The sequence below is a fragment of the Pseudochaenichthys georgianus genome, chromosome 5, assembly GCF_902827115.2.
Source record: "Pseudochaenichthys georgianus chromosome 5, fPseGeo1.2, whole genome shotgun sequence".
In the NCBI taxonomy this organism is placed as follows: domain Eukaryota; kingdom Metazoa; phylum Chordata; class Actinopteri; order Perciformes; family Channichthyidae; genus Pseudochaenichthys; species Pseudochaenichthys georgianus.
The window spans coordinates 34,619,386-34,646,943 of NC_047507.1; the positions used below are offsets into that span (position 1 = coordinate 34,619,386).

At 41.4% G+C, this 27,558-nt stretch overlaps 1 protein-coding gene across 1 annotated transcript; it reads right to left on the reverse strand.

Annotated features, from left to right (window-relative positions):
• Positions 1 to 8,771: 8,771 nt before the first annotated feature.
• Positions 8,772 to 26,273, reverse strand: lmcd1 (LIM and cysteine-rich domains 1). The gene is made up of 7 exons (XM_034084196.2): positions 26,189 to 26,273; positions 17,046 to 17,131; positions 16,213 to 16,468; positions 14,523 to 14,672; positions 13,218 to 13,466; positions 12,155 to 12,373; positions 8,772 to 10,609 (listed from the first exon to the last, which is right to left on the reverse strand). The coding sequence occupies exons 1-7, from the start codon at positions 26,213 to 26,215 to the stop codon at positions 10,499 to 10,501; spliced, it is 1,098 nt and encodes a 365-aa protein (XP_033940087.1). The 5' UTR covers positions 26,216 to 26,273; the 3' UTR covers positions 8,772 to 10,498.
• Between the last annotated feature and the right edge of the window lie 1,285 nt (positions 26,274 to 27,558).

Genomic DNA, 27,558 nt, shown 5'->3' on the forward strand with positions numbered 1-27,558 from the left:
AACAGAGCAAAATTACGCACAGATTGAAAAGGAGTGCCTGAGCATCGTATTCGCCTGCCAACGCTTCCACTACTACCTATATGGGAGGAGTGATGTGACTGCAGAGACCGACCACCGCCCGCTGGTGTCCATCTTCACCAAGCCCCTCCTCAGTGCGCCAAAGCGCCTTCAGAGCATGCTCCTCACACTTCAGAACTACTGCCTTGCGGTGGTATACAAGCCAGGCCCTGAGATGTACATAAGTGACACGCTCAGAAGAGCCACCCCCCCGCCACAGAGAACAGACACACTGTACCAACGTGAAATGGTCTGCAGCATGCAGCAGGAGCAGGGTGACGCGGCGGCCATTCAGCAGGCAGACTATTTAAATGTCAGCAGCCAACGCCTGACACATGCGGCTTTCACACCAGCGCTTTTCAGTTTCTAGCTCCGAGCGGGAGCTTTTCTGGTTCAGCTCCGGTTTCCCTTTTCAGCTCCCGCTCTGTTCACACCGCCCACTGGCGCCCCAGAGCTGCCCTTGCTGCGTCATGACGTCACCGTTTACATCGCTGATTTGCCCCCCAACGGCAGCTCACAACAACAACAACTGCGTCGGGTCGATGATCGTGTTGCTTTTAATCACACGAAGCCAGAATAAATTGAATAACGACTTCTCCAACCTTATACTTTTCTCCAGAGTGCCGTGGTTCATTGTTTATTCATGTGTTTCTGCAGCATTTACCGACCGCTGCAGTGCTGCTCTTCCACGGGAGTTTATTCTCCCGTTAGCTCCCGGTTAGCTCACACTGCAGCGGCCGCTCTAAAGTATTCACTGTCCGACTCACACAAGCAGCTGATGCATATCCCCAGTTCCCCTTAGCCTAAGTGAATGTGTGTCAGTCTGAATTGACACTGTTTGGTATCACAACGCTGTTATGAAAGTTTCTCTGGTATCAAACGGGTGATGTTGGCATAGCAACCGAAGCTAAACTGACTACTTGCATCCGATAGCTGCAATAATACAAAACAACACGTCTGCCTCTCTCCACAATGATCGATAACAGCGAACGGATGGTCAAAGTAAGGCACAAATAAACAGAATCACACGAAGCCTGGTTAGTGTTGCCTGACTTTATAAAGTGTGTTTATAGGCACTACTGCTTGTAGGCAGGCATAACAGTCGACCCATGGGAGGTGGGTTTAGTTTCCTGCACGCCTCGACGTAAGAGAGACGTAAGCGACGTCACCTCTTAGCTCCAAAGCTCTTGCCTCTGGACCGACAATTTTTTGGAGCTGGAAATGAAGCGGATTCCGGAGCTAAGAGCCGGCGCAGCTCCGGTGTGAACTGGAAAACCCGGCGCTTTTCAGGCTCTAGCTCCGAGCCGGAGCTGAAAAGGCGCTGGTGTGAAAGGGGCAACAGATTCGGACACACACTGAGGAGGATGTGTGTCTTCAAACACTTAAGTCTGTCGTGCTGGAGGGATGGCCAGGACACAAAGAGGAGACCCCTGTAGCAGGGTTTCCGTTAGCCGGTATTTATCGGTTTTTAGCTGGTACAATTTATTAAAAACCGGTCAATTCAAAACCTGCCGGTCAAAATGTCTGGTAATAATTAGGGAGGCTCCGATCGATCGGCCGTCAGTCATTATCGGCCGATATTCACTCTTAATAGTTTGATCGGTGCTCTCTATAAAGGCCGATCAGGAGAGCTGGATCTGATCGATATGGACATAAACGCGAGTGAAGTGTAACCGGACGAGAGAGAGAGATCAGATCGGCTGCTGAGTCTGACCGAGACACGCAGCTCTGCATAATCACCTGAAGCCCCGCCCTCTGTTTAGCGAGCTGCAGGAGCTGCATGAGAAACTGACGTGCTGTCAGGAGAGAGGGGGAGGAAGAGGGGAAAAGAGAGGCTCCGTTTCTCCCGTGTTATTATTCAAATGTAATGTAAACTTTTGAATAATGTACGTTATCTACTACAAGTAGTTTGTTTGAATGTAATAATTATTTTGTTTGTTGTTTGTGGAATCATTTATTGAAAAATGAATCTGAATTTTTCGATTATAAACTGAAGCAATATAAAAATGAGCCCCGTGAACTGAGTTTTAAACTGAAGCATATCTGCTCATAGTCCGGTAATTACCTGCCAACGGAAACTCTGCTACACAACTCTTATTATTATTGAAAGATGACCGGTAAGTTTCAAATGTGTCCGGTAAAATAAATTCTGCCAGGACATTTGACCGGCGAGAAAAAATCCTAGCGGAAACCCTGCCCTGTAGCCGCCAGGGACTACTGGGCCATCAGAGATGAGATAAGTGCACAGGATGGCGTGCTCTTCAGGAGTTAGCGCGTCATCATTCCAAAAGCTATGCGCCCGGAAATGCTGAGACGGATCCACTACAACCACGTGGGGGGCGAGGCGTGCTACAGGCAGGCCCGTGATACACTTTACTGGCCCGGTATGCAAGGGGAAGTCAAGGATTATGTGCAAAAGTGCTCTGTGTGCAATGAGTATGCACACGAACAACAGAAAGAGACTATGATGTCACACCCGCTCCCCACACGTCCCTGGCAGCTAGTAAGCATGGATCTGTACAGCTACGCAGCACAGAAGTTCTTGCTCGTGGTGGACCATTATTCTGACTTTTGGGAGATCGACCTCCTCCCTGACCTATCAGCGGACACCACGATCCGTAGATGCAAGGCACAGTTTGCACGCTATGGTGTCCCAGACAGGGCCATTTCTGATGGTGGAGGCCAGTTTGCCGGTGGAGAGTTCCGGGCGTTTGCGAGAGAGTGGGGTTTTGAGCATGTCATGTCCTCACCGAGGCACCCAAAGGCTAACGGAAAAGCGGAGTCAGCAGTGAAAATTGTAAAGAGCCTGTGCAGAAGGGCAGACCGTGCCAAAGAGGACCCCTGGAGGGCCATATTGCATTGGAGAAATACGCCCACTGAGGGTATGCATTGCAGCCCAGCACAGCGGCTTATGTCGCGGAGACTGAGAACCCTTCTCCCTGTGGCCGACCAGCTACTGGTGCCTCAGGTCGTCATGGGTGTTCCTGACAAGCTGAAAATGAAACATCAAGCAGCAAAGCTGACATATGACAGATCAGCCAAGGATCTGCCGGAGCTGAACGTCGGCCAGCCCATACGGATGAAGCCACTCCCAGGAGACAGGACGGGCAGATGGAGGAGAGGTGTGTGCCTTCAGCAGTTGGGACTCCGGTCCTATCTGGTCGGTGTGGAGGGGACCACGTATCGGCGCAACAGGGTTGATCTTCGACCAGCAGAGGCGGCCCTTCTCCAGCCGTCAGTTCTCCCAGAATCGGCCCCGGAGCAGCCTGCGAGTGGGGGGAGTGCCAGAGAGGTCGTTGGCGTCCCCGAGGAGTCTCCAAGGCCATCACCCCCGGGGTCGTCGCGCTCTTCCCCGCAGACTGGGGATACACCATGCCGTGAGTTACAGGGCCGGGCCATCTGCCGGAGCGGACGGCTGATTAGAGCTCCTGACAGACTTGACCTCTAGGTCACGCACGCACACACACACACACACACACACACACACACACACACACACACACACACACACACACACACACACACACACTTGGACTGTGCACACTCAAACACACATGGAAGATAAAGATTGGAAAAAAAAAGGAAGTGGAGAGATTGTAAAACAAATGTGATCGATTGTTCTGAGTTTATTGCTGATGTGTTCGGATCCGGCTGTTATTGAAGTGTCTCTGCTATGTGCACTATTTGTTGTTGAAATCATTTGATTAATGTTCTGATCGAAGGTCAACAGTTTAATGGCAGTATTGATCCTGTGTTGTTACTTAACAAAAGGAAGGGAGATGTTACAGGGTGGTTTAGGCTAGGTTGCAGCTCCACCCTGTGGACGTATTGTGCCTGTGTTATAGATATATCTGCCTCACGTGAATATACCTCAGTTGTATGATTGCCTGCTTAATGTGAATACACGGCGTTGAGACACAGCCTGAGTTGCCTTGTTCATTAATGCACATACATCTACAAACACATAGCTGCACCTGCAAGGTGAATACAGCTGGTAAAAGAGTTTGAATGTTTTGAATGTGTTTGAACATTAAGGTTTATGATATCACTGCCTCGTCTAAAACACGAGTGGATCTGACTTTAATTAGGCTACATTTGTCTCGAGTGTTTCGTCAACTTAATGTGTTGCTTAAAATAATACTTCTGCATACAGTATGTGACACTGTGAGTGTTGCACGGCCAGATACGGCTCAGCTGACTCAGATAAGGAGATATATGATACATTATGAAGTGATGTGCCGCGGACTGTACGTAATGTTACTTTGATCCGGTTACTTATGTTGTGGCCGATATTTAAGTAAGCTTTCTTAACGCTAATGTTATAATAGTCAGATTGCTCTGAAGATGGAGGTGATATTCTATTCATGTTCACGTTCACACAGTCGGTGATTTTTGCCGGCCGTCTTTCCTGCAACGGCAGTTTTTCTGTATTTCCTTTCTCCTGTAATATGACTTGATCGCTTTAAACTCCTCAATACGATTATGGATTTATTTGAAGGTTCAACATGTTTTTGTAAGAAATTATTTTCCTGTTGAGGTTGTATTGCAGCACCAGGGGGGTATACTACGAAGCAGGATTTTCACTTAGCCGGCTAAATTCAGGGGAAACTCCGGCTTTCCGGTCATCCGAAGCTGGTTCTCTTTTTAGCAGGCTAGATCTCCATGGTAACTTATGCTTAGCGGCTAACCTGGTCGGGACCAGGTTAGGTTGCAGGCTAAGAGCTCAACTCAGTGAAAACACCGCCTGCTGACCAATCAGAGCTCAGTGTGCGGAGTTTAAAGCGATCAAGTCATATTACAGGAGAAAGGAAATACAGAAAAGCTGCCGTTGCAGGAAAGACGGCCGGCAAAAATCACCGACTGTGTGAACGTGAACATTAATAGAATATCACCTCCATCTTCAGAGCAATCTGACTATTATAACATTAGCGTTAAGAAAGCTTACTTAAATATCGGCCACAACATAAGTAACCGGATCAGAGTAACATTAAGTACAGTCCGCGGCATATCACTTCATAATGTATCATATATCTCCTTATCTGAGTCAGCTGAGCCGTATCTGGCCGTGCAACACTCACAGTGTCACATACTGTATGCAGAAGTATTATTTTAAGCAACACATAAGTTGACGAAACACTCGAGACAAATGTAATTAAAGTCAGATCGTGTTTTAGACGCGCAGTGATATCATAAACCTGTTAATGTACGCATTCAAACACTTTTTCTGTTACCAGCTGTATTCACCTTGCAGGTGCAGCTCTGTGGCTTTGATCCTGGATAAAGTGTTTAAGTCATGGATGTTTAAAGTTTAACTTCTTCATATTTGACTAGTATTAAGGCCCTGACACACCAAGCAGTCACCAGAGGACTAGCCGACGCTGAAGTCGGCTGTTGCCTGGCCGTGTTCTCCTGCGTTTTGGCCATGTGTCGCAAGGGAACACACCGCACCGACTTCAGTGCGTGAGTGGCAATAACTCTCCTTACCAGCAGGCGGCGGTAGTGTGTATTCGTCATTCAAAAGAGGCAACAACCGGAAGACAGAGAAGAAGAAGAGTATCTTTTCTCCGTAATATCATACAGAGCTGGCCTCTCCTGAATCAAGAGAGGCTTCTCAATACTCAAATTTCCCCTCCTCGACTCCCCTCCTCGACTCCCCTCCTCGAGACTTAGACCCGCCCACAGGAGATGCGAGCGGAGGACCGAGGAGGGGAACCGAGGAGAGAGGAGGGGAAGCAGCAGACGTTTAAAGAAATGAGAACTCCTCTCCTCTGAGCGGTCATATTAAAGCGACGTCCGTTCATTATGACGTGGCAACAGCTGCATCAGCTGTCGAGTGTTTTGTCATATTTTATAATCTCTGTTAGATCAGCTGAACATTGTTCCCCCACATATTTTATTTGAATTCATTGAGAGTGCGGTATAATGAGACAATAACAGGCTACAGATGCGGACACACACACACAAATATATTTATATAAATATATACAATTTAAAGTATGAGAGCACTCTCATAATAACGTAACACAGTCAGAGACTGGATATACCCCCCCTCTCTCTGGTCGCTGAAATGGGGAATTGAAATTACGGGCCAAAAGTTGTATTTGCAAGTATTAAAAGTAAGGACATCAAACCAACTGAGACCCGTCTGTCCGCGGCATCTGCGCACTGTACAACACACACCTACACACTGTACAACACACACACCTACACACTGTACAACACACGCACCTACACACTGTACAACACACGCACCTACACACTGTACAACACGCTGTACAACACACGCACCTACACACTGTACAACACACACCTACACACTGTACAACACACACCTACACACTGTACAACACACACCTACATACTGTACCACACACACCTACAGCTGCTAAAGCATAATCAGGCTACAGCCGTTGTGTATTTTATTATGTGAAGCACTAAATGGTTTTAGAAAAATATGGACTCTTTGTAGATATCTACTAAACTAAAGCAAATAAAGAGAGTAGGCCTGTTATACTGAGTGATATATATTTTACACACTGCTCTGCTTTCTGCAGGACCTCACAGCTGTTCTCACTGTAAACATCGCGTTGCGATGAGAGCAGGTTCTCAAATAATATCCAGGGGATGCATGCAGAGCTGTCATTGGCTGAGATAAGTCCGGCCGTGCGTCACGCCTCCACCGTTCCCGGAAATGCATCCGCGGAGGAGCCGTGGAGGAACCATCAGTGTATCCTCGGTTATAGCTCCTCCAGAGAGCCTCCTCGATGCTCGATCCTCGGTCCTCGGTGTGCATTTAGAGAAATGAGACGTCCTTCAAAATGGCGCGCTGAAATTCATTTCCGGGTCACTACCGGAGGACCGAGGAGTCGAGGAGTCGAGGAGGGGAAATTTGAGTATTGAGAAGCCTCTAAGGTGATGAGCAGGTCTTCGTTTGCATCATTCCAGATCGCCATGATGAGATGAAAATGAATAGCAGTCTGTGTGTGCCTTCTTAAATCGTTTGTTTACGTCCCTCACTTCCGCTTCGCTTCTCATGCACTGATTTGCTAGCTGAACAGCCAATCAGAGTGATTATTTGGTCCGACTGCCAGACCCGATGCATGGCCGATTCAACATGTTGAATCGGGCCGATTCAACATGTTGAATCGGCCATGTATCGGGTCTGGCAGTCCAAATAAGGCGTGTCACGGTCGACGGTGCGGGACACACCAACCTGATTACGGCGCCGCGAATGCCCGACAGCCTCTGACGGCCTCTGACTCCCAAAATCGGGTTGGTGTGTCAGGGCCTTTAAAGTTCACTTTTCATTCAGGAAGTATGACGCTGCGCTGTCAGTATGCTTCTCCATGTTTGTGATTGGTCGAATGCTCCAAATACCACCCCTTTCATGTGAACGCGCACCTAACTAGATAGGACACGGCTGGCTTGAGCGATCCACTTGATAACCCGCGTCGTAGTACAGTTTAGCGAGAGCGCGTATGTTTTGGATTAGGCCAACCGGCTAACTCAAACATATCCAGGTTAGGTTGAACCAGGTTCGTAGTATAGGCCCCTGGTCCCGACCAGGTTAGCCGCTAAGCATAAGTTACCATGGAGATCTAGCCTGCTAAAAAGAGAACCAGCTTCGTAGGACCGGAAAGCCGGAGTTTTCCCTGAATTTAGCCGGCTAAGCGAACATCCTGCTTCGTAGTATACCCCCCTGGTGCTGCAATACAACCTCAACAGGAAAATAATTTCTTACAAAAACATGTTGAACCTTCAAATAAATCCATAATCGCATTGAGGTACTTGAAGATTGACCCACCTTTGATCGATGCACCCATTAAACTTAAATGCATCAAGATTCATTGTCAAATAATATGATTTTTATTATGTAATTCTGCATGATAAGTGCTTTTGATACTTTGATTAGATTTTTAATATTTCTTACGTTAAGTTAAGTTCAGGACTTTTAGAGTTGGCAGAGTATTTCTAAACTGTGGTATCACTATTTTAACTGGTAACATATCCGAATATTTCATTACCTTTGTCAAATTGTTTATATTCTAACAATAAACAGATGAACATTACAAACATTATCAAAGTGTTGAGACACTTTTATTGGTTCTCAGGGGCCACAGTTATTTGTCACCAGGGCTCAAGGATAGAACAAGTCAGAAATAAATAGAAAATGAAACATTAGATAACAATAGGATCTTTAGAACTAAAACAAGCATAGTAATAAAACACAATCAGCAGGTGTATGTCAATTGAGTATGTATATAACATGATTAACAATATAGGTAATGAAGTCTGCTTGGTTATAGAAGCAGAGGAAATGATCTCAGTCTTGCATATCCTCTGATGACGCTGGGTGCTATTAAAGGCCATAAAACTCTGCAGACCAAATAGTGGGACTCAAAATATCCTTTTCTGGGTTTTTATTCATGGTTCAAGAAGTGCCGTCAGACGGTCCGCTGGGTGATGTAACTACAGAGGAACGCTGGCCGGGGAAACAACAAATACTTCACATACCTGCTACACACACCACACACACACACACCCGCACACGCACGCACACACACCACACACACACACGCACACACGCACACACACCCTTTGTAAAACTTAAAAAAGAGCTCTGCTTCAGGTTTGGGTCGCCTGATTACATTCAACATGAACTAGTGATTTCCAGATTCAACTCTATTTAAAAAATGGTAACAGATAACAGGAAGTTCAATCAGAAATGGCTTTTATTCAGCTGTCAAAACATCATCATATGCAAAAATCTCTTAATTTTCTCTTCTCTCTTTAAACAAAACACGCCATGCAACTATAACCTGGTGTGAGATTATCTTTAATCCCTACGGGTGAAGACATTTAATTATTTCATGAACAGAATCACATAAAGAGGACCTATTCTGCTAATTTTCATGTTCCTATTTGTATTTAGTGTCTCTATTGTGACATGTTTTAATGCTTTAATGTTCAAAAAGTTATTTATTTTCTCATACTGCCTGTGCTGATTGCACCTATGTTCACCCTCTGTCTGAAACCAGAGCCCAGTCTGCTCTGATTGGTAGGCAACTTTGGGATTTTAGCCTTTGCAGACGATTTGCATGCAACAAACCTATAACACAGTACAGGAAAGGAAAACCAGAATAGAGCCCCTTTAATACAGTAACATTTCATTCATATTTTTCCCAGTGTTAATTTATATTAACAGCACCGTTAATAATTTATCTGGGAATTCCTTATTTTATCTTTTCAGAAAAACAGATTTTTTGTTCACAGACTTATAGAAATCCTTGATCGTCATTTTACCCCGACAACGTTTAACAGCTCATCTCGTGTTCATATAAAACTTGTATTATTTCATAATTTACTGAGCTAGGCTCACACTTCCAGTTTTTGTGCTAAGCTAAACATTTCAAACTGACACACACAATTAAAACTTTAAATATGAAATTCCTTGTTATATTTCACTGTATCATCTTGCAGCCCTGTCACCTGAAAATGCTGTTGCCATAAGAATCTGTATCTATTCTTTATTTTCATTGTACATTGTATTCAACAGTATTTTTTTCTATATGCAACATATTTATCTAGTAACACTATACTAGATAAAATATTTTCCTTGTTTCTAAAAAGTTGGCATTTTGCTTTAAAAACGTAAGGTTAGATGCTGTATGACTTTTAGTTTTGAATTCTAACTTTGAAAACAAAATACTTGGTGAACCTCACAGAAAGTGATGGAGAGATACAAAACCTTACTCAAAATAATAAGTGAATCTTAAGCTTGACTAAAACAACACGTAAAAAAAAAGAGAAGAAAATGAATAAAATAGCAAATTAAAAGTAAAATCCATACTTCCTATTTGTACAAGCAAAGCGTCAACATCTACACTGATAAACACAATTCAAAACAGTCCAGCACAGTTCTGTTAATTTGTCTGCCTTGCCTTCTGCATGTCCAGTTCCCTAAGTTTTAAGTCAAATAATTGGATCATTCCTAAAATGACACACAAATCTGCTTCTGCTTCTGTTTTTTTCTAAAACCATCTGGCTCCAGTCACTGTCAGTTCTTGAAGTGCTATAATAAATCCACCAGTAAGTACTTTAAACACTTCTGTGTCAACTAAACATTCCCTTAAGTACTTAAAGCAGTAGGCTCGACTGAGAGTGCTTGAACGTCAGCTAGACATCTTAAGTATGTTAAACATTGATACATCATCTGGAGTATTTTATATACTTGTCAAATGAAAATAAAATGTAATGACTTTAAGCGCTACTAATTCTGTATTATTTTGTTACTCATTTCATGTATTTGTATATAACAGGCAAACCACCACAGTCGATATCAGATATACAGTTTGTTTTTTTCCGGTATTTTTAACCCTATAATTCTGTTTTTGAGCAGTGCTAAATCTTTGAAATCACCATATTGAGTTAACACTGTGTCTCAGTGCTGACAGGGTGTATCCAGGTTTTGTCCGCACTTCCAGCAGCAGTAATGCTGATGATGCCAAGTTCTTCCATCTTTCCCCGTGTGAAAAGTCTGAGAGAAGATCAACTGAGGGAGGAGAAACAGGACAAAACAGATACGTTTATTTTGCAATTGGAGAATAAAGTTAAGGTCAAGATTACAGTTGAATTCTTCAGTGTTTGAACCAGGCTTTTTTGAGAAAAGAGTTAAGACTGCTAATGAGCAGTATATATAACTGTGGCTGTTCCAATAGCCTGTTTAAATGTATATTGATGAGCCATCAGGGCAAGCAAGGCCTTCTCTCCTGGCCTAAACACGGTCAGAATCACTGACTAACCTTTTAATATAGTATTTTCATTAACAAGTTTTTAATTATTTCCAATAGTCTATTCTTTTCATTGTATGGCTTTTCTCTGTGTTGCGTGTTGCGGGCCTCATCAGATAACTTTGCCTGGGGCCACAAGTTGGCCAAGGGCGGCCCTGGCTGCGTCCAGTAATGGTTGGTAATGTTGGAGCTGTTATCCAATCACATTTAAGTCAGAATGTGTTGCAGGGTCAAATAAACCAGCCTGAGGCCTTCAGAATCAACAGTGCGGGCAGTAAAACAGTAGCTTAAAATAAATGGCAACGTAACTGTTGCATTGACCAATCACATTATGGTGATTGGTCAATCCTTAGGGCGATCTAGCAGGCGTACGATGACGTCAGCATTTTCACGGGCCACTACTGTTTATAGTTAATAGCTGCATAATTCTTGCTTTTCTGTATATCCTCGTGGTTGATAGCAATTATAAGTCGTTGTGGATAAAAGCGTTAAAGACCCATATATGATGCTAAAAATGTTTGTTCAGCCGGATAATCTGTACATAATAACATCACTTGTATGATTCTTGAAGCGTAAATGCAATCGCCAGAAGTAAATGGCTAACGTTACCATCACCACGTTACATCACCACTGCTAAGCTAAAGGCGGCTAACTGTCTGTGTGATGATGTTTTAGCAGTCTCTTTTAGTCATTTGGTAGCAACCGCCGTTTTAATGACATTAAAGCTTCAGACATTCACCAGTGGGGTATTTACTGACACATTTTATGTTGTAGGGCAGGGGTGTCAAACTCAATTTCATTGCGGGCCACATTAGCATGGTTGCACTCAAAGGGTCGGTGGTAACTATATAAATATACATAAATATATAATATATATAAAATAATGTATTATATGACATTATTGCCTCTGACTTGGATTATTATCGGATAGGATAATATCTTAGTAATTAACTACGTCTGAAAGAAGAAGTCAAGGGCAAATAATTGCAAGTTTCTTCAGTGCGCATGTCACAAAACGAGATGCATTGTGGGACATAGTTTATGGGCAACCTGCTTCTGTAAAGTGGCATGTAACAGTATAATAAACGTATTATATTCTTTGCAAGCTCTTGCGGGCCACATCAAATTTAGTCGTGGGCCGGATTTGGCCCCCGGGCCTTGAGTTTGACACCCCTGTTGTAGGGCAAAATGTGAAAATCTCTTTTCTTGTGTTAACCACAGACCTTATTTGAGGTATCTGACCAGATATGAAATCAAATTTTCTTTGACTATGTAGCGGGAAAGGAAGTGTACGTGAAGGGTCTCACCTCATCACAGCCTGAGCACCGCGGCCACACCGACTCACAGTAGTGCCGTCCGCAGAGCAGCTTCTGATTGGACCAGAAGAACACCAGGTCTGCCAACCCCTGGCCACACTCTGCACACACAAAGCAGGTGGGGTGCCACAGGGCATCATGGTAACCAGCTCGGTCAGCGTAAACAGCCGGACTCTCCATGGTAACGTCACCGTGGCAACCTGTGCACTGCTGTGAGAAGAGAAGGTTGTGAAGCACATTACTGCAACAACATATGATTCAATATACAAAATGAAGCTTTTTCTAAAAACACGAGACTTATGTAAGTATTTTGTCGTTGTTGTGAGTTGTGTACTTACATTATCCCAAATGTTTCCAACACCTTTTAAACCTAGAGTAATCTGTTTTTGTTATCAATATCATGGTCCGTCTCTATCTCCTTTGCATGTCTAAGGCCACTCCTTTTTTAAATCCTGGTAGTTTAAAATATATTTTAACTGTATGAAGGATTATAATCATCGGACTCTGGAAGTTTTAAGAAAAATAAGCTCAGAACAGGTTAGCCTTTAGCTCGAAGCCCCTCTCTCCAATGTTACTGGCTTTAAATTCAAAACTGCTTTATTCAGTGTTTTTACCTTATTTACTCACTTGGACTGTTTGTTTTTTAGAAGAAGAGGCCTTTTTGGATAATACGGCTTCAAGTTCAAAACACTCAAAAATTGTACGTCTGTATCTTAGGAAAATAGCTATTTGCTCTGTACTTTGTCTACAGAAAAGCAATTGAAAAACACTGATTTTAACGTGATTTTACCAGTTGTATTCACTGCGTACATTAGTTTTTGAGAGGAGGAAACGTATGGACATAACTCAGCTCCTGGTCAGAACCAAAACATCCTGACATTATACACTGAAGGACTTTAAACTGGGAAAAAGCTAACTGCAATGATGGTGTTGAAAACAACAACTCCCATGATCCCAAGCTACTTAAAGATGTCACCAAACCTTGTCTTATCTACTTGTTGTAATAGGCAGACACCGATGGAAGAAAATGATACACTTTGGATATGTTCCTTACATATCCAGTCTTCTTGCTGCCATCTGTTCCGTTAGTGGAGCCGTCATCTGAGATGTTGTTGTTGGTTGAGCCGTGGTCCTGGTGCTTCAGAGCATCCTTCTTGTCGCTGTTGCTGCGGTCCTTGGCCTCCTTTGCCATCCTCTGATTGGACGCTTCCCTCAGAGCTCCACCCTCGCCAGGTAAAGCCACCTCGCCGACTCCCAGCACCTCCTGCTTGTAGCTCTGCACAAACAGCAGCATGGCAGAAATCTGCAGGAGGACATCAGAAAGTAAGAGATCTCATGTAAAGGAATACCTTACACCAACATGTGTGATTTCTGGTTCTCCTTTTTAGTAACTACATTTTTAAATAAAAAGAGAAGCTGTGTGAAAATATTCATCACCTAATACTTTTACAAATCATTAGCTGAAAGGGGTGTCAAATACATATTTTGTAATATGAGAGAAGCCAGGATAAAAATGTAAATGATCCCAAACCATCTAAACTAATCACCCCTGGGTTAAGGTATTCCTTTAAGGCAGTGGTTCCCAACATTTTTTCCCAAGAGCCCCCCCAAATGACTCCTGTTGGAAGTTGCGCCCCCCCCCCCCACACACACACAAGGGGGGGCTACAAATGCTACAACTACTGTCAAGTATTTTGTTAAAGGAGGATGAAAGCGTATTTAAGGAGCACTATTGGAGCGACTTTGATGGTTATTGGACTCAGGATTAATTCATTTGGATTCCCGCTGTATGAAGAAATTAAAGGACGGCGCGGAAGTGGAAACAATTCACAAAGGGATTTAACTGTTTAAAACACATGCTCAAAGTAAGCCGGATTTTGCCGATGTGTTTATGTGGATTCAAAAGTCGTAAATAATCTACAAAATGGAGGAGACAGATCTGATTGGAGCAACTGTGACAAATAATCCAACTGAAACCGGCATGGACAATGACTATGTTTTAAACATGCGCTTATCCAGACAAGCCTGGTTTGGACACTTTACGGGCAGAAGAAACATTTCTATTAAAGAAAGAATTATACATTTCTGTCTTTGTATGCCTTTAATAACTTGAATGTGTATTAAAATGAATTAATGAATTTTTTTTTTTTTTATTGTAATGTAGAGACAAGGCTTTTAGTGACAATCATGTATTGCGTTACAATTATATGTAAAAAGATTAATTAAAACAAATTCTAAATATGATATTTGGCCTCAAATCATCTGAGGCCTGGCGCCCCCCCTGCGATCTTTGGAGCCCCCCAGGTTGGGGTTAGTTTACATACAGCTTAAGAAATAAATAGTGTTTGGAGTGATGTACCTCCTCTTCGGTGGCGAGGCTCTGACACTTCATGGGGTCCTGATCGTAGGCAGGGAGCTGACCGAGGAGCTGCCTGTGCCGATCCAACGCTCCGTCTGTCCCCGAGACGGGACGAAGACTCTCCGGGATGAGCTCCATGTACTGCATGGCCTGAAGAGGATCAGGGGCAGTTTACTTTGGGTTAGTTTTACTGTAGCTTTTCATTTTACAGCAGCTTGCATTTTCCACTAGTTATTAGTATGTTGAGTTAAGAATTGTCTGATGAACTTTCAATGGCAAATTCATCATCAAATGTATCATAGATATAGAACATGGAAAAAAAGGAAATATGTAAACTAAAAAACCTCTGCCTCACAAGTTCAATTTATCGACATGTATACTTCTATTGCAGTCTGTAAAACATACTGTAAGACATATGACTGCCTAGCCCTTGCCAACATAGCGTTGCCACTTGAGGAAATGTTAGGTGTTGTCAGTGACATAGCTGTGGGTTGTCCTTAATGTCTAGCTGCAACAAAGGTGGACAAACAACTCCATTTTACATAGAAAGCAGTTATGAATTACATACTCTGTTACAAATAAGTAAATATAAAGTCCTGCATTTAAACGTTGACTTTAGTAAATGTATGAAAGTAAAATTACTCATTGGTGCTAATATTGTATTATAATAAGTAAGTAACTAAAGATATTTACCTCTGAGAATTAGGAGACATACAGTATAGTAGCAGGAGATGAAGTAGAAGTATTTTTGGACTAGGTTTCTTACTAGCAGCATCATTTAAAGTGGAAAACAACATTTAGTTTTTAGGGGAAGGTTTTCCAGACCGCAGCTCTCAATAACCACTGTCATCCTTATAATGATAGATGTGAAACATGAAACATCTGTCTAATGACGACCAGACGGCCTACACTGTTCAACACACGAAACTAACCATACTGATGAGTATAGTGATAAATCCCATTGGTAAACCTCTAGGATGGGAGAAAAAAGTTGTTTATGTTTGTTTGTGAGCATGTGCATGCACAAAGTAGGATAACAACACACATAAAAGACAAGGAACTGAGGACTGGTCTTACATTTGTTCCAGTTACTGATTAGTCAGAACCAGAACACCAATAAAGTGGTGCAGGAATGAGCCCTAAAACCTGAAATGAGTTGGCATTTTCAGCCCCCCGGGTTGCTTTGTCTTAAGCAAGTGTTTTTGGTTAGCAACCTGAAACACGGTCTGTGGTTAAACAAGCTGAAAAGATTTTAACGTTTTGTTCTACGACATGAAATCTGTCTGTAAATACCCCATAGAGAATTTCGGTGGTTGATGACAACTATGAGACTGCATAACGTCATCATGTGGAAGATGAGTGTGCCTTTAGCTGAGTGCTGAGTCCTGCAACCGTTTTGAAGTTCGGTTATAGACATTTTACTCCTTGATATCGCATTAAATGTTACAAGTTTCACAAAATGTGTGTTCATTTGTGAGACATTATATCAAAATTGATTTACAGTATCACATAATGTTATGTCCGTAGCTGAAGTTACTTAACAAACTGATTTATTTTAAACACAAAGCATTGTCCTGCAAAGTCCTCAGATCTCAGCCTCAAAGAAAATCTGCTATAGAAAATGTGACTTTACAAGCTTTCTCAACTTCACAAGAGCATCCAACTTCCTGATCTTCCCACGGATCCTCACCAGTGTTTGGTGGAGGCCGGCCGGCGCCCAGTCGTACGTCGTGGTGTTGAAGGTCGGGTCTTTACGCGACACCACTGGATTGGTCACGATCATGCGGTTCCTCTTGTATGTGCGAAGGCCGCCGCCTCCTTTGACTTTCACTGTCAGGTGGGAGCACGGGGAGTCTGAGAGCAGGCGTCCCATTCGCTGGTCATCTTCAAGGTCACTCCCCGGAGCATGGTCCACCGCGCTACAGCCACAGCTGATACAGGCTTTTCTGCACAGGTAAATGAAGAATAAGTAGAGAAAGATATTTAAGGAAAATATTTATTCATCGACATGCAAAGGGTTTTCTAAGGAGGAGCCAATGTAGGTTTTTATTAAAAAAAACAGGGATGAGGTAATGTTTTGAAAAATAAATTGGAAATTCTGAAACAAGAAATAAACTCGTAAATGTAGGGTTTTGTCAGGGAGCCAAATCGCTTTAATATAGGGAAATTATGTTTTCAGTTAAGAAAGTGGTGCAACGCTGATGGAGCTAGCAGTAAACAAATAAGTGCGACATCATCCCTCATGGTCTTCCCAGCTGTAGAAACTGACAATTAGTGTTTTGGTGGAAGAAAACAGACATCTTTCTTTTGTCCATGTAGTCTAAGCTTGTTGGTGCAGAACAGCAGACTCTCTCTTCATCCTCTCAACAGGCTAGAAGTATGCAAAACCACCAACTTTAATAGCAGAGAGTCGTTGAGAGAGCGAAGAGAAACCACAAAGAGTGTGTACAGCATTCTTTTTTCTCTCTTGTGGGTTCTTTTTTCTGGCAGAGAAAAATGATAATAGAATAAAAAGCAGTATACCTCCAGGAATGTGGCTGGTATCCAGAGCAGTTCGCCTCACATACATGGCAGACGGCTGCCCCTTCTGTACTCTGCTTCATAGACATCTGAAACAAAAACACCATCATGATACACATTGTTTTCTCAAACCTCTCTTTTAAAAACCCTTTTTTCAGAATAGCTTTTCTCTTGAATCTCTTGTATTTTCTGTTCTTTATCATACCTCACTTGTCATTATTACTGAATACATTACATTTTGTGTATTGTCCGTTCTCTTTATGTCTTTGTAAAACACTTCATAACTCATTTTCAAAGGTTAATACTATCATTATTCATATTATTATCATTATTGAGGCTAACTCTGATCCTGTGAGGTACAGTCCATTAGGTTTCTACCTTATAAGAAAACTAAATTAAGAACATCTAAGATCAGAAGTCAACCTGAAAAAAGCCTAAATTAAGGTCCAAAATATGTGTACAGCAGGAAAATAAAGTGTTGGAATGATGAAAAAATATTTTCTTCCATAAGTCAAAAATAATTAAACACTTATCTCATAATTGAAATGTGTTTGACTTTTTAAGGTATGAGTGTGGGGATAATCTACTTTTTATTACTGTAGTGAGTGTATGTATAAAGACCTGATCTTCTGTGCCATAGAGCTCCATCGATGTGCCAATAAACACATCAACAAGCCACACTGTTCCACTAGGTGACATGAACACACATATTCTGCTTTCTATTTGACTTAATCCCTTTAAATGCACTTAAATTACAAAAACTAAATGAAAATAAAGGCCTGATATGTGGCACAAAGCCGGAAAACAAAATGCAGTGCTTATTCTGCATTGTTTTCAAGTATTTTCCAACTAGAAGTTTTATTTGAGTAAATTAGTGCTAGAATAGATAGCTCCCCAGATCGCTTAAAGTCAGTAATAGTCAATGGTGTTCTACAAAAGTTGTAGCCAGTAGGGGCTGAGGGAAACATATAGTGGTTTGGTTTTTCTTTGCAGCTACAGCCCAAACAACAATACCACATGTGAACGCTTGACGGGAAAAGGTTGAAAAGTAATCTATTGCCAATTTAGAGTGAAAGTGAATACAAAACCTGAACCTTAATTTTTTAGAACTTTTTAAAACTAGATTCATAAAATATTCCACCAACTTCTTCGGGTGGTGAAGCCAGTGAAAGCTAGTGTGAAAACGTTTGAGTTTAATTATCCAACATCACCCTTAAACTTAACCTGGAAGCACTGAGCCAAATTAATTAATCCGCCGCTGAAAATAGTCCCCAACCAATTCTCTATTTCTAGTTTGTCTGTTAAATACTACAGTGACCAGCTGTTTTAGGAAATTCCACCCAAAAAGTTCAATCTCCCAGGAAAATGATGTCCTGCTTCACGTCATTTAGCTTGAACACAAAATGCAGTGCTTCCTGTGCAGTAAAGTGTCTCTGAAGAGGTAAGACAACAGTTCGGAGTAGTGACGATTATTCTGACATGAGAGCACGTGATTGATGGGAAAGAAGAAATGATGTTTCTAACTTGTCTGAGTAAGTGTGGGAGGAAGAAAGGGAGTGAACACACACACACACACACACACACACACACACACACACACACACACACACACACACACACACACACACACACACGTATAGTGGATGATCTCATTGCTCCACCCGGTGACATCATCATTATCTCAGTACTAACAGTCTTATCAGTCCCTGTGCTCAATTTTGTATTTTCCTCCTTATCCTCCTCAGTCACACTACAATCATAAAATAGTTACACTGAACAAAAACGCAACACTTTTGTTTTTGCTCCCATTTTTCATGAACTCAAAGATCTAAAACATTTTCTATATACACAAAATAACCATTTCTCTCAAATATTGTTCACAAATCTGAAAAAATCTGTGATAGTGAGCACTTCTCCTTTGCCGAGATAATCCATCCCACCTCACAGGTGTGGCATATCAAGAAGCTAATTAGACAGCATGATTATTGCACAGGTGTGCCTTAGGCTGGTCACAATAAAAGGCCACTCTGAAACGTGCATTTTTGCTTTATTGGGAGGGTCTGGGGGGGTCCGAAAACCAGTCAGTATCTGGTGTGAGGGGTAGGGTTAGGGTTAGGGTTAGGGGTAGGGTTAGGGTAATGTTGTGAATCGAGTGGCCCATGGTGGTGGTGGGGTTATGGTATGGGCAGGCGTATGTTATGGACGACGAACACAGGCCACTCGATTCACAACCCTAACCTACCCCTCACACCAGATACTGACTGGTTTTCGGACCCCCCCAAAATATTGTACAAACTAATAATAGACTTTTCTACTTGGTTTTTTTCCGAGCATTTGATTTATTGATTGCTGTCAGGACTTAAGGCAAGGCAAGGCAAATTTATTTATATAGCACTTTTCAACACAAGGCAATTCAAAGTGCTTTACAAAAAATGAAAGACATTAAGAAAATGGCATTTAAAATCAGTCATTAAAAGAAAAGCTAATAAAATAAACATTAAAAGAAAAAATACATGGATAAAAGTTACAGTGCAGTCTAAGATATGAATAGTTCAATTAAAAGCAGCGGCAAAAAGAAAAGTCTTTAGACTGGATTTAAAAGTAGTCAGAGTTGCAGCGGACCTGCAGGTTTCTGGGAGTTTGTTCCAGATATTTGGAGCATAACAACTGAACGCTGCTTTACCATGTTTAGTTCTGACTCTGGGGACAGAAAGCTGACCAGTCCCTGAAGACCTGAGAGATCTGGATGGTTCATAATTTAGCAGGTCAGAAATGTATTTTGGGCCTAAACCATTCAGTGCTTTATAAACCAGCAGCAGTATTTTGAAATATATTCTTTGACACACAGGAAGCCAGTGTAAAGACTTCAGAACAGGAGTGATGTGATCCACTTTCTTAGTGTTAGTGAGGACTCGAGCAGCGGCGTTCTGAATCAGCTGCAGCTTTCTAATAGATTTTTTAGTGAGACCTGTGAAGACACCATTGCAGTAGTCCAGTCTACTGAAGATAAAAGCATGGATAACTTTTTCCAAATCCTGCTGTGACATTAGTCTTTTAATCCTAGATATGTTCTTTAGGTGATAGTAGGCTGATTTAGTAACTGTTTTAATGTGACTGTTGAAACTCAGGTCAGAGTCCATGACTACACCTAGATTTCTGGCTTTATCTGTTGGTTTGAACATTGCAGACTGAAGCTCAGCGCTCACTTTTATACGTTCTGCCTTGGCTCCAAAAACCATTACCTCAGTTTTATCTTTGTTTAATTGGAGAAAGTTCTGACACATCCAGTCATTGATTTGTTCAATGCACTTACTCAGTGTTTGAATTGGAGCATATAGTCTCCTGGTGAAATGGTTATGTACATTTGGGTGTCATCTGCATAGCTATGGTAACTTATTTTGTTGTTCTTTATTATCTGAGCCAGTGGTAGCATGTAGATGTTAAAGAGAAGAGGCCCCAAGATGGAGCCTTGAGGTACCCCACATGTCATATTTGTCAACTCAGATGTGTATTTACCTATAGAAACAAAGTTGTTTATGTCCTTTAAGTAGGATTTAAACCAATTTAGAACTGTTTCCGAAAGTCCCACCCAGTTTTCCAGTCGGTCTAGTAATATGCTGTGGTCAACAGTGTCAAACGCAGTACTGAGATCTAATAATACTAACACTGAAGTTCTGCCACTGTCTGTGTTTAAGTGGATGTCATTGAAGACCTTTACAAGAGCAGTCTCAGTGCTGTGGTTTGGACGAAAGCCTGACTGGAACACATCAAAACATTGATTAGTGATTATTTAAATGCAAGAAATTACTCAACTTAGAGAGGATTTAAAACACATAACACTCCCTTTCCTTAACACAAGGTCAATTGAACTGTACATGTGTGTGTATGCAAGCTAGGGAACAATACTCAGGGACAATTTAAAAATCCTCTGGCAGGAAACCTGATGACTGTTGTGCTAAATCACCCTGCTGCTGACAGACATGTCCTCCCATCCATCTGTCATTAGGGAATAACAAGCTGCTCAGACACCTCAATATTCCCTCTATTTTTAAATATGGAGACACACGCTCCTCCACAATAGTGACCTACAATATGAGCTGCTGTTTCACTCTAACGACAGTCATTCTTTTGTTTTGCCTCCAGCTAACACTATGATGTCATCATGACGCGGCACTGACATTTGTTTACCTAAACTTAAATCTATGAGATTTTCTTTCATCTTCATCATCATACTCCCACGAGGAAAAACAGACCCAGACCGACAGTCACTGGTGTGAGAGAGGACAGATGTGTGTGTTTAGAGGTATGAAGAGAGTGTGTGTGTGTAATGTGTGTGTGACGGTGAAGAGGCTGTTGATGTGTCTGTGTTGAAAAGGTCAAAGTGACAGCGGCTACAATAGAAACAGCTGAAGAAGAAATGTCATTAGATCCCTCAGGAACACACTGAATGACAGAACGGGTTTATTACTGTTAGTGTGGTCCTAGCAGTGGTGAAAAGTAGCTACATTTACTCAAGTACTGTATTCAAGTACAATTTCTAAAGTATTTTCTTGAGTATCTACGTTTTGCGCTACTTTAAAATATATATTTACAAGTATTAATCTACTATTGAATTATGAAAGATAAAAATTCATACACTAATATAGTAGTATATTATATAAACTGCCCAGCAGAATATAAAGTAATTTAAATAAACTCCGTTATCAGCTGCAAAATTAAAGAAATGTATCATTGTCACCAATATTGTAATATTCTTGAATTGGGCCTTTCTGCATATTAGTCCTTTAACCTTTTTTCATTTAGGTATATTATGAAGCTTGTACTTTTTTACTTTTACTTAAAGAGGCCGTATAATGCTTTTCAAAGTGTTCCCTTCCCTGTAGTGTGCTATATATATAACATCTCTAAGCGGTTGACCAATCACAACAGATCCAGCAGCTAACCAATCAGAGCAGACTGGGCTCTGGTTTCAGACAGAGGGTGAAAAGTCAGATAAAGACAGTACGAGACAAATAAAGAGCTTTTTGAACATTAAAGCATGGAGACATGTCCCAGTAGAGGCACTAAATACAAATATGAAACCCTGGGCTCGTTTAAGACGTATTTTGAATGCAGGACACAGAGTATTTTTATTTTGTGGTACAAATACTTTTATTGAAGTGCTTCTTTCATTGAAGGTTACCAGGAAGTAAGTTTAAAGATACCTCCTACTAAAACTCCTCTGTTCCTGTAGAAAAGGCAGACTGTTTGTATAAGTGTGTTTTTGTCGGAGCGTCTGCTCTCACTGTGACACTGGTGGGAGTCACAGTGAGAGCAGACGTGACTCAAGTGTTCCCCCAAACTAACAAGAAATAAAGCCGTTACTCATCCTGCATCACAACACAGCACCTCATGCAGGTAATGATGAGTCGGGGTTACATTGACAGATCTCTACATCATTCCTTTGTGATTGCTAGAAGTTCTAATTTACCTGAACACACGTCCAAATAAGAGTTTCCCAAGTGTCCTTTTCCCATTTTTTCTGGGGCCTTGTATGTCTCTTTGTGAAGTTGTATTATCATATTGTCCTATCTGTGTTTATTTAGAAGTAATAAATTAGGAGCATAATGGAATCATAACGCACACATACACTTCATGAAACCAGTCTCACACAAAGGCCTCTAACGTACATGACATGTATTTGGGAAAAAGTGAGCATAACTTTAATATAAACTTAGTTTTTACTGTATTAATTGTGTGAGAGTTTGTAAACAGATGTTTTGATATAGTTTCCCAGTTGGTAAGCGTGGCTCCCAAATACTTCAATTCGTCAACATTTGTATCTGTTCTTGTTTAGAAAACTGATTGAGTGGCATTGCCCTGTTTGTCTTGTTGCAAATGTGGCATTATGACACACAACCTGTTGCATCTCGTTATGTCTGGAAGGAAACAAATGTGTGTAGCAAAATATTCCTATATCCACTGAAAATTAGAATAAGTGGCATCGAAAGTTCAAACACAGGACAGAATGCTGACGCTTATACTAAGGTGAGTTCATCGCATCTATTGAGCTCTTATATTCTGGTGTGTGATGTGTCTCTTATCTGCAGCAAATAACATGTTGTCCTTCAAGACAGAATAACTGTCTTTTGTGAAAGGAAATGAGCTATTATTAGATTAGAGTTAGATTAAAATAAATGTAATGATCCCATATTTGTAAATTGATTTGAAGCAGCAGCCCGTTTAGAAGGCATTGCAAAATTAGTCAAACATGTGATAAAATGTAACTTCTAACCCCAAAATAAAAAAATGTATACAAATAAACAGTGGAAGGATAATAGAATACACTTAAATATACAGAATATAATAAGTTAAAATAAACTGTATTGACCAACCTACTACTGAAACATAATGTATACAATTTGAACATTTTACTGGTGTGCAGTTGCAGTTTCTTTATTAAAATGAAAGTGCAAGGAAGTATAGTTTGAGTACAATATATTATGTATACTATTCATTGTAGTTCAGCACATTAATCCCTGTACCTCTCTTTCATTCCTTTTGTAACCATGAAAGCTGAACAGTTCAGTATGATTAGCTGCTGAGCGTCAGCCAAATAACACCAGCCAAACTATAAATGCATTTTTTCAGAAAGAGGGAAACGTGTGTCAGCTCTATATTTAGGAGTGAGATAAGGCGAAGCTGAGCAATTTCAAACATGTCGGCTATATGACGGTTACAGCAGGAAACGCTGAGATAAGAGGCTGGAGGTCAAAGAAGCAAAGAGTGACCCTCTTTAACGTCCACAACTCTGTCTCATGGCATCATGGGTATTTCCTGTGCTACATAATGAGCTGGGATTTACAGTAAAGAGCACATTCACTATTTGAAAGTGTAAACAAAAGATATCAGGGAGAGAAAGATAGGATTGTTTCCTATAAACTGTATGTTAACACACATTCTTTCTTTGAACTCCTTCCTCTCAAAGGAATCCATTCTCAATGTTTTTTGAAAAAGGAACAATTCACCTTTCACTGCCATGCCCATAAAACAACCAAACTACAACCTGTACACAGGTTTAACAGGTTCTCAGTAAACCTTCTTTGTCCCCGTTACATACATACACTCTGATGATTATTTTCAACTTAATTAAGCAACTTATTCTTTATCAGAAAAAAAAAGTCATCAGAATTGGTACCGTGCAAAGTGATGTTTGAATATGTCTTGTTTTGTCAGTCCAAAACCCAAAGACATTGTGTGTGTGGTGGGTTATTTCCATCCTGGTGATGGCAGTTTTTCCAGCAGAGGGATAGGGAGGATCAGGACCCCCCCCCCCCCCCCCCCCCCGTCAGGTTGTCCTCCTCACACTGACCTCTAAGCAAAGGACCAGAGGACGGATCACAGGACGGATCTGAGCCGAGCCAGAACCGACCCAGTGGGAGGATCAGGTCATGGTGGATTACCTTCCCTGAGTGAACTACAAATCTCCAGCTGTTTGAGAACAAGCCCGGGAGATTATCCAAAGTGACATGAACATATATTTCAGAGCCTAATGCGGGTCAGAGAACCAACGTGATAAATACAAATCAGAGGTGGAAGAAGTGCTCTATTACTTAAACAAAATTAATGACACCACAGTGTAGAAATACTCTGTCACAAGGAGATGCTCATTTGAATATTTAATGTTCTGATACCCTGTGATTTTCTGTCCTTATCTTATCTTAAAGAGGTCCTATTCTTCTTTTTGGGGTTTCCCTTCCATGTAGTGTTATATAGGTTTGTGTGCATGTAAAGGGTCTGCAAAGGCTCAAATCCAAAAGTTCCCTCCGGAAGGAGGTTCTCTCCCACACACTCCCCCCTGCATGAAACGCCTCCATTGGAATCTATTGTTTACTTCCTGAACATAGTCACATCACTACGTAACACTTGTGCTTCTATTGGCTAGTTCTCCAACACATTGTACATGATAGGCTAAGGGGCGGGACATCTCTAAGCGGTTGACCAATCACAACAGAGACGGCCAGCTAACCAATCAGAGCAGACTGGGCTCTGGTTTCAGACAGAGGGTGAAAAGAGGTGCTGCAGCACAGGCAGTATGAGAAAAATAAAGAGCTTTCTGAACATTAAAGCATGGAGACGTGCACAGTTGTTAATTGTATTATTAAACCAAATAGGGAAATAAACTAAAGTTAACAAAATAGATGGAGTAAAAAGTAAAGTAATTACCTCTGCAATTTAGAGTTGTAAATGTATAAAGTAGCAGACAATGGAAATACTTGAATAGAGCACAATTAAATAAAAATGGTACTTCAGTACAGTAGTTAAATAAGTGACATGTCCACCACTCTTGGCATGTTGATAAGAGGCAACTTGAAATGCCATTAAATCATTTAGCTTAAATAAGTTGGGGTCATCTTTGAGTCTATTTTAATTTTTTACAATTTATCCAACTGTAAATTGCAATTGAAAAATGGCCTCTGCGTTGGACACAGCTTGTTATGAAGGAAGGAAGAAGTCGCTGCACTGAGAGTACATTTTCTTTGCCACTGCCCCACTTCTTCAGGAGACTAGCAGCAGGTCTGATTTGATTAACTCCAATGAGAGAAGTAACGTGGACACAGTATTTGACCTGTTCCTTTGCCCCACAATCAACACAGTAAATATTAGATCCATATCTTAAGAATATTCTGATGCTGAAATGGCATATTTCATACGGGAACATTTACTTTGTTTCGACATTTTTCTCTGAACAAGGTCTTGCGTGACCTGATAATTAACACACAAGAAACAAATGGAAGAGAAGACATTTCATAAAAAAAGGTGAAGAAATATCACAAAATGTTGTTAAAATACCTCTGGAAAAGCATTTAAGTACATGTTGCCGATAATACTGCTTGTACTTGAGTCATATTTTTGAATCCTGGAATTGTACTTGTAATGGAGCTTTGTAAACCATAGCGTTTCAGTACTTTTTCCACCTCTGATTTTAAAAGCAGCTCATATGTATCCTACCAGCTGTGATAGAGAGAAGGTTTATTGAAGTGTCTCCAGACCTCCATCATCAAAATATCTACACCTCTGAACCTTGACCTCCTCTCTGTGCCGATGAACATCTGGAAGTATTTATGAATAAGAGTCTCAACTGCACAGATGTAAATGCTTCCTACCTTCTCCATGGCTGAGCTCACGTCCATGTCGTCCGGAGTGCGTCTGCTCCTTCTGCCGCTGCTCTTCCAGAACAATGTGGCTTTAAATTCCTCCCCTGTCGGCCACACTTCCTCTCCCCCCGCCCACACTCACTCCTGCCGCCACTCCTCTCCACAGCCCCCGGCAATTTAACCGTCTAGACTTTCATCTTCTCCCTGCTAAAAAACATCAGCTTGTCTTTTTCTGGTCGCACTTCACTTTCTTTCCCTTCTTTCTACTTTGATGAACTTGCAACACCTTTCTCGTCTTCAGCTGTGGACTTTATTTCCTTATGTTGTTCTTCACTCTCCCCTCCTGATTCGTCCTGCTCTACTTCTCCACCCGCTGCAACATGAACTCAGCAGAATTCTTCACCTCCTGATTTTTCTTTAAGTCTCCACTTTCTGCCTTACAGTGAGCTACTTCGTTCACCTCTGCTTCTCTTTCTGACTCTGTTTTGCTTTGTTAAATATTACAGGTTCCCGGGGGAGTAAAGTTGATTTACTCATGAACTGTACTCTCTATATATTATGGAAAACATTATTGATACAAGTAGCTTTTAAATATTGCCGCCAACTGAGGTAGAGAACGTTTTTACACTTTGTTATGTCCGGTGGCTTCATTTACTGTATACCATTTGCTCGTTGTTTTATAAGACCATTATACAAAGTTGGTATAAAAATGTAAAAGAGTTGAAGTGTATCCTCCTGGGACCCGAGGAAAAAAAGTGTCTTCCAATTTCCATTTTGTTGTGATTTCCTACCTATTTAGGGTTCAAAAAACATCTTGCAATTTAGACTTTTTTATTTTATTTTATTTTTAAATGTTACAGTATGTCCACTGTAGAGGACGTCGGGACCATATTAGTTTGAAAAGACAGCCACAATTAACAGATGGACTATGTAACGTATTATGTTATAGAGTGATATTAATACAATAATACATTCACCTTTATTTAAAACATGAATAAGTCATTGATCTGAACATTGCTGTTTATTTGGTCACTACTACTAGCTTGGTTTTTGGTGAATCTTTCCAGATCTTCAAAGACTTTGTAGTCGACGTAGTGGGAAAGTACCTCATTGACTCCAGTCGGCACGGGCTGTAGGGTCATCTTGACTAGTGTTATGGATGTTGTCTCCATTTGACCTGCTCATAGAAACAAAGCTTGCATTCCTGAGGCAACTCTCATTTTCATGGCTCCACTTAAAATAAAAACAACAATAAGACATACGTGCTACTCTGGGCCCACAGAGGGCCATGTCTTTCCAGCTCGTCCCTATCTGTCTCTATGTATCTATCTGTGCGCTCATGGAGCCTCCTGCATCTCCCCCCCTTCTTCTTGACCCTG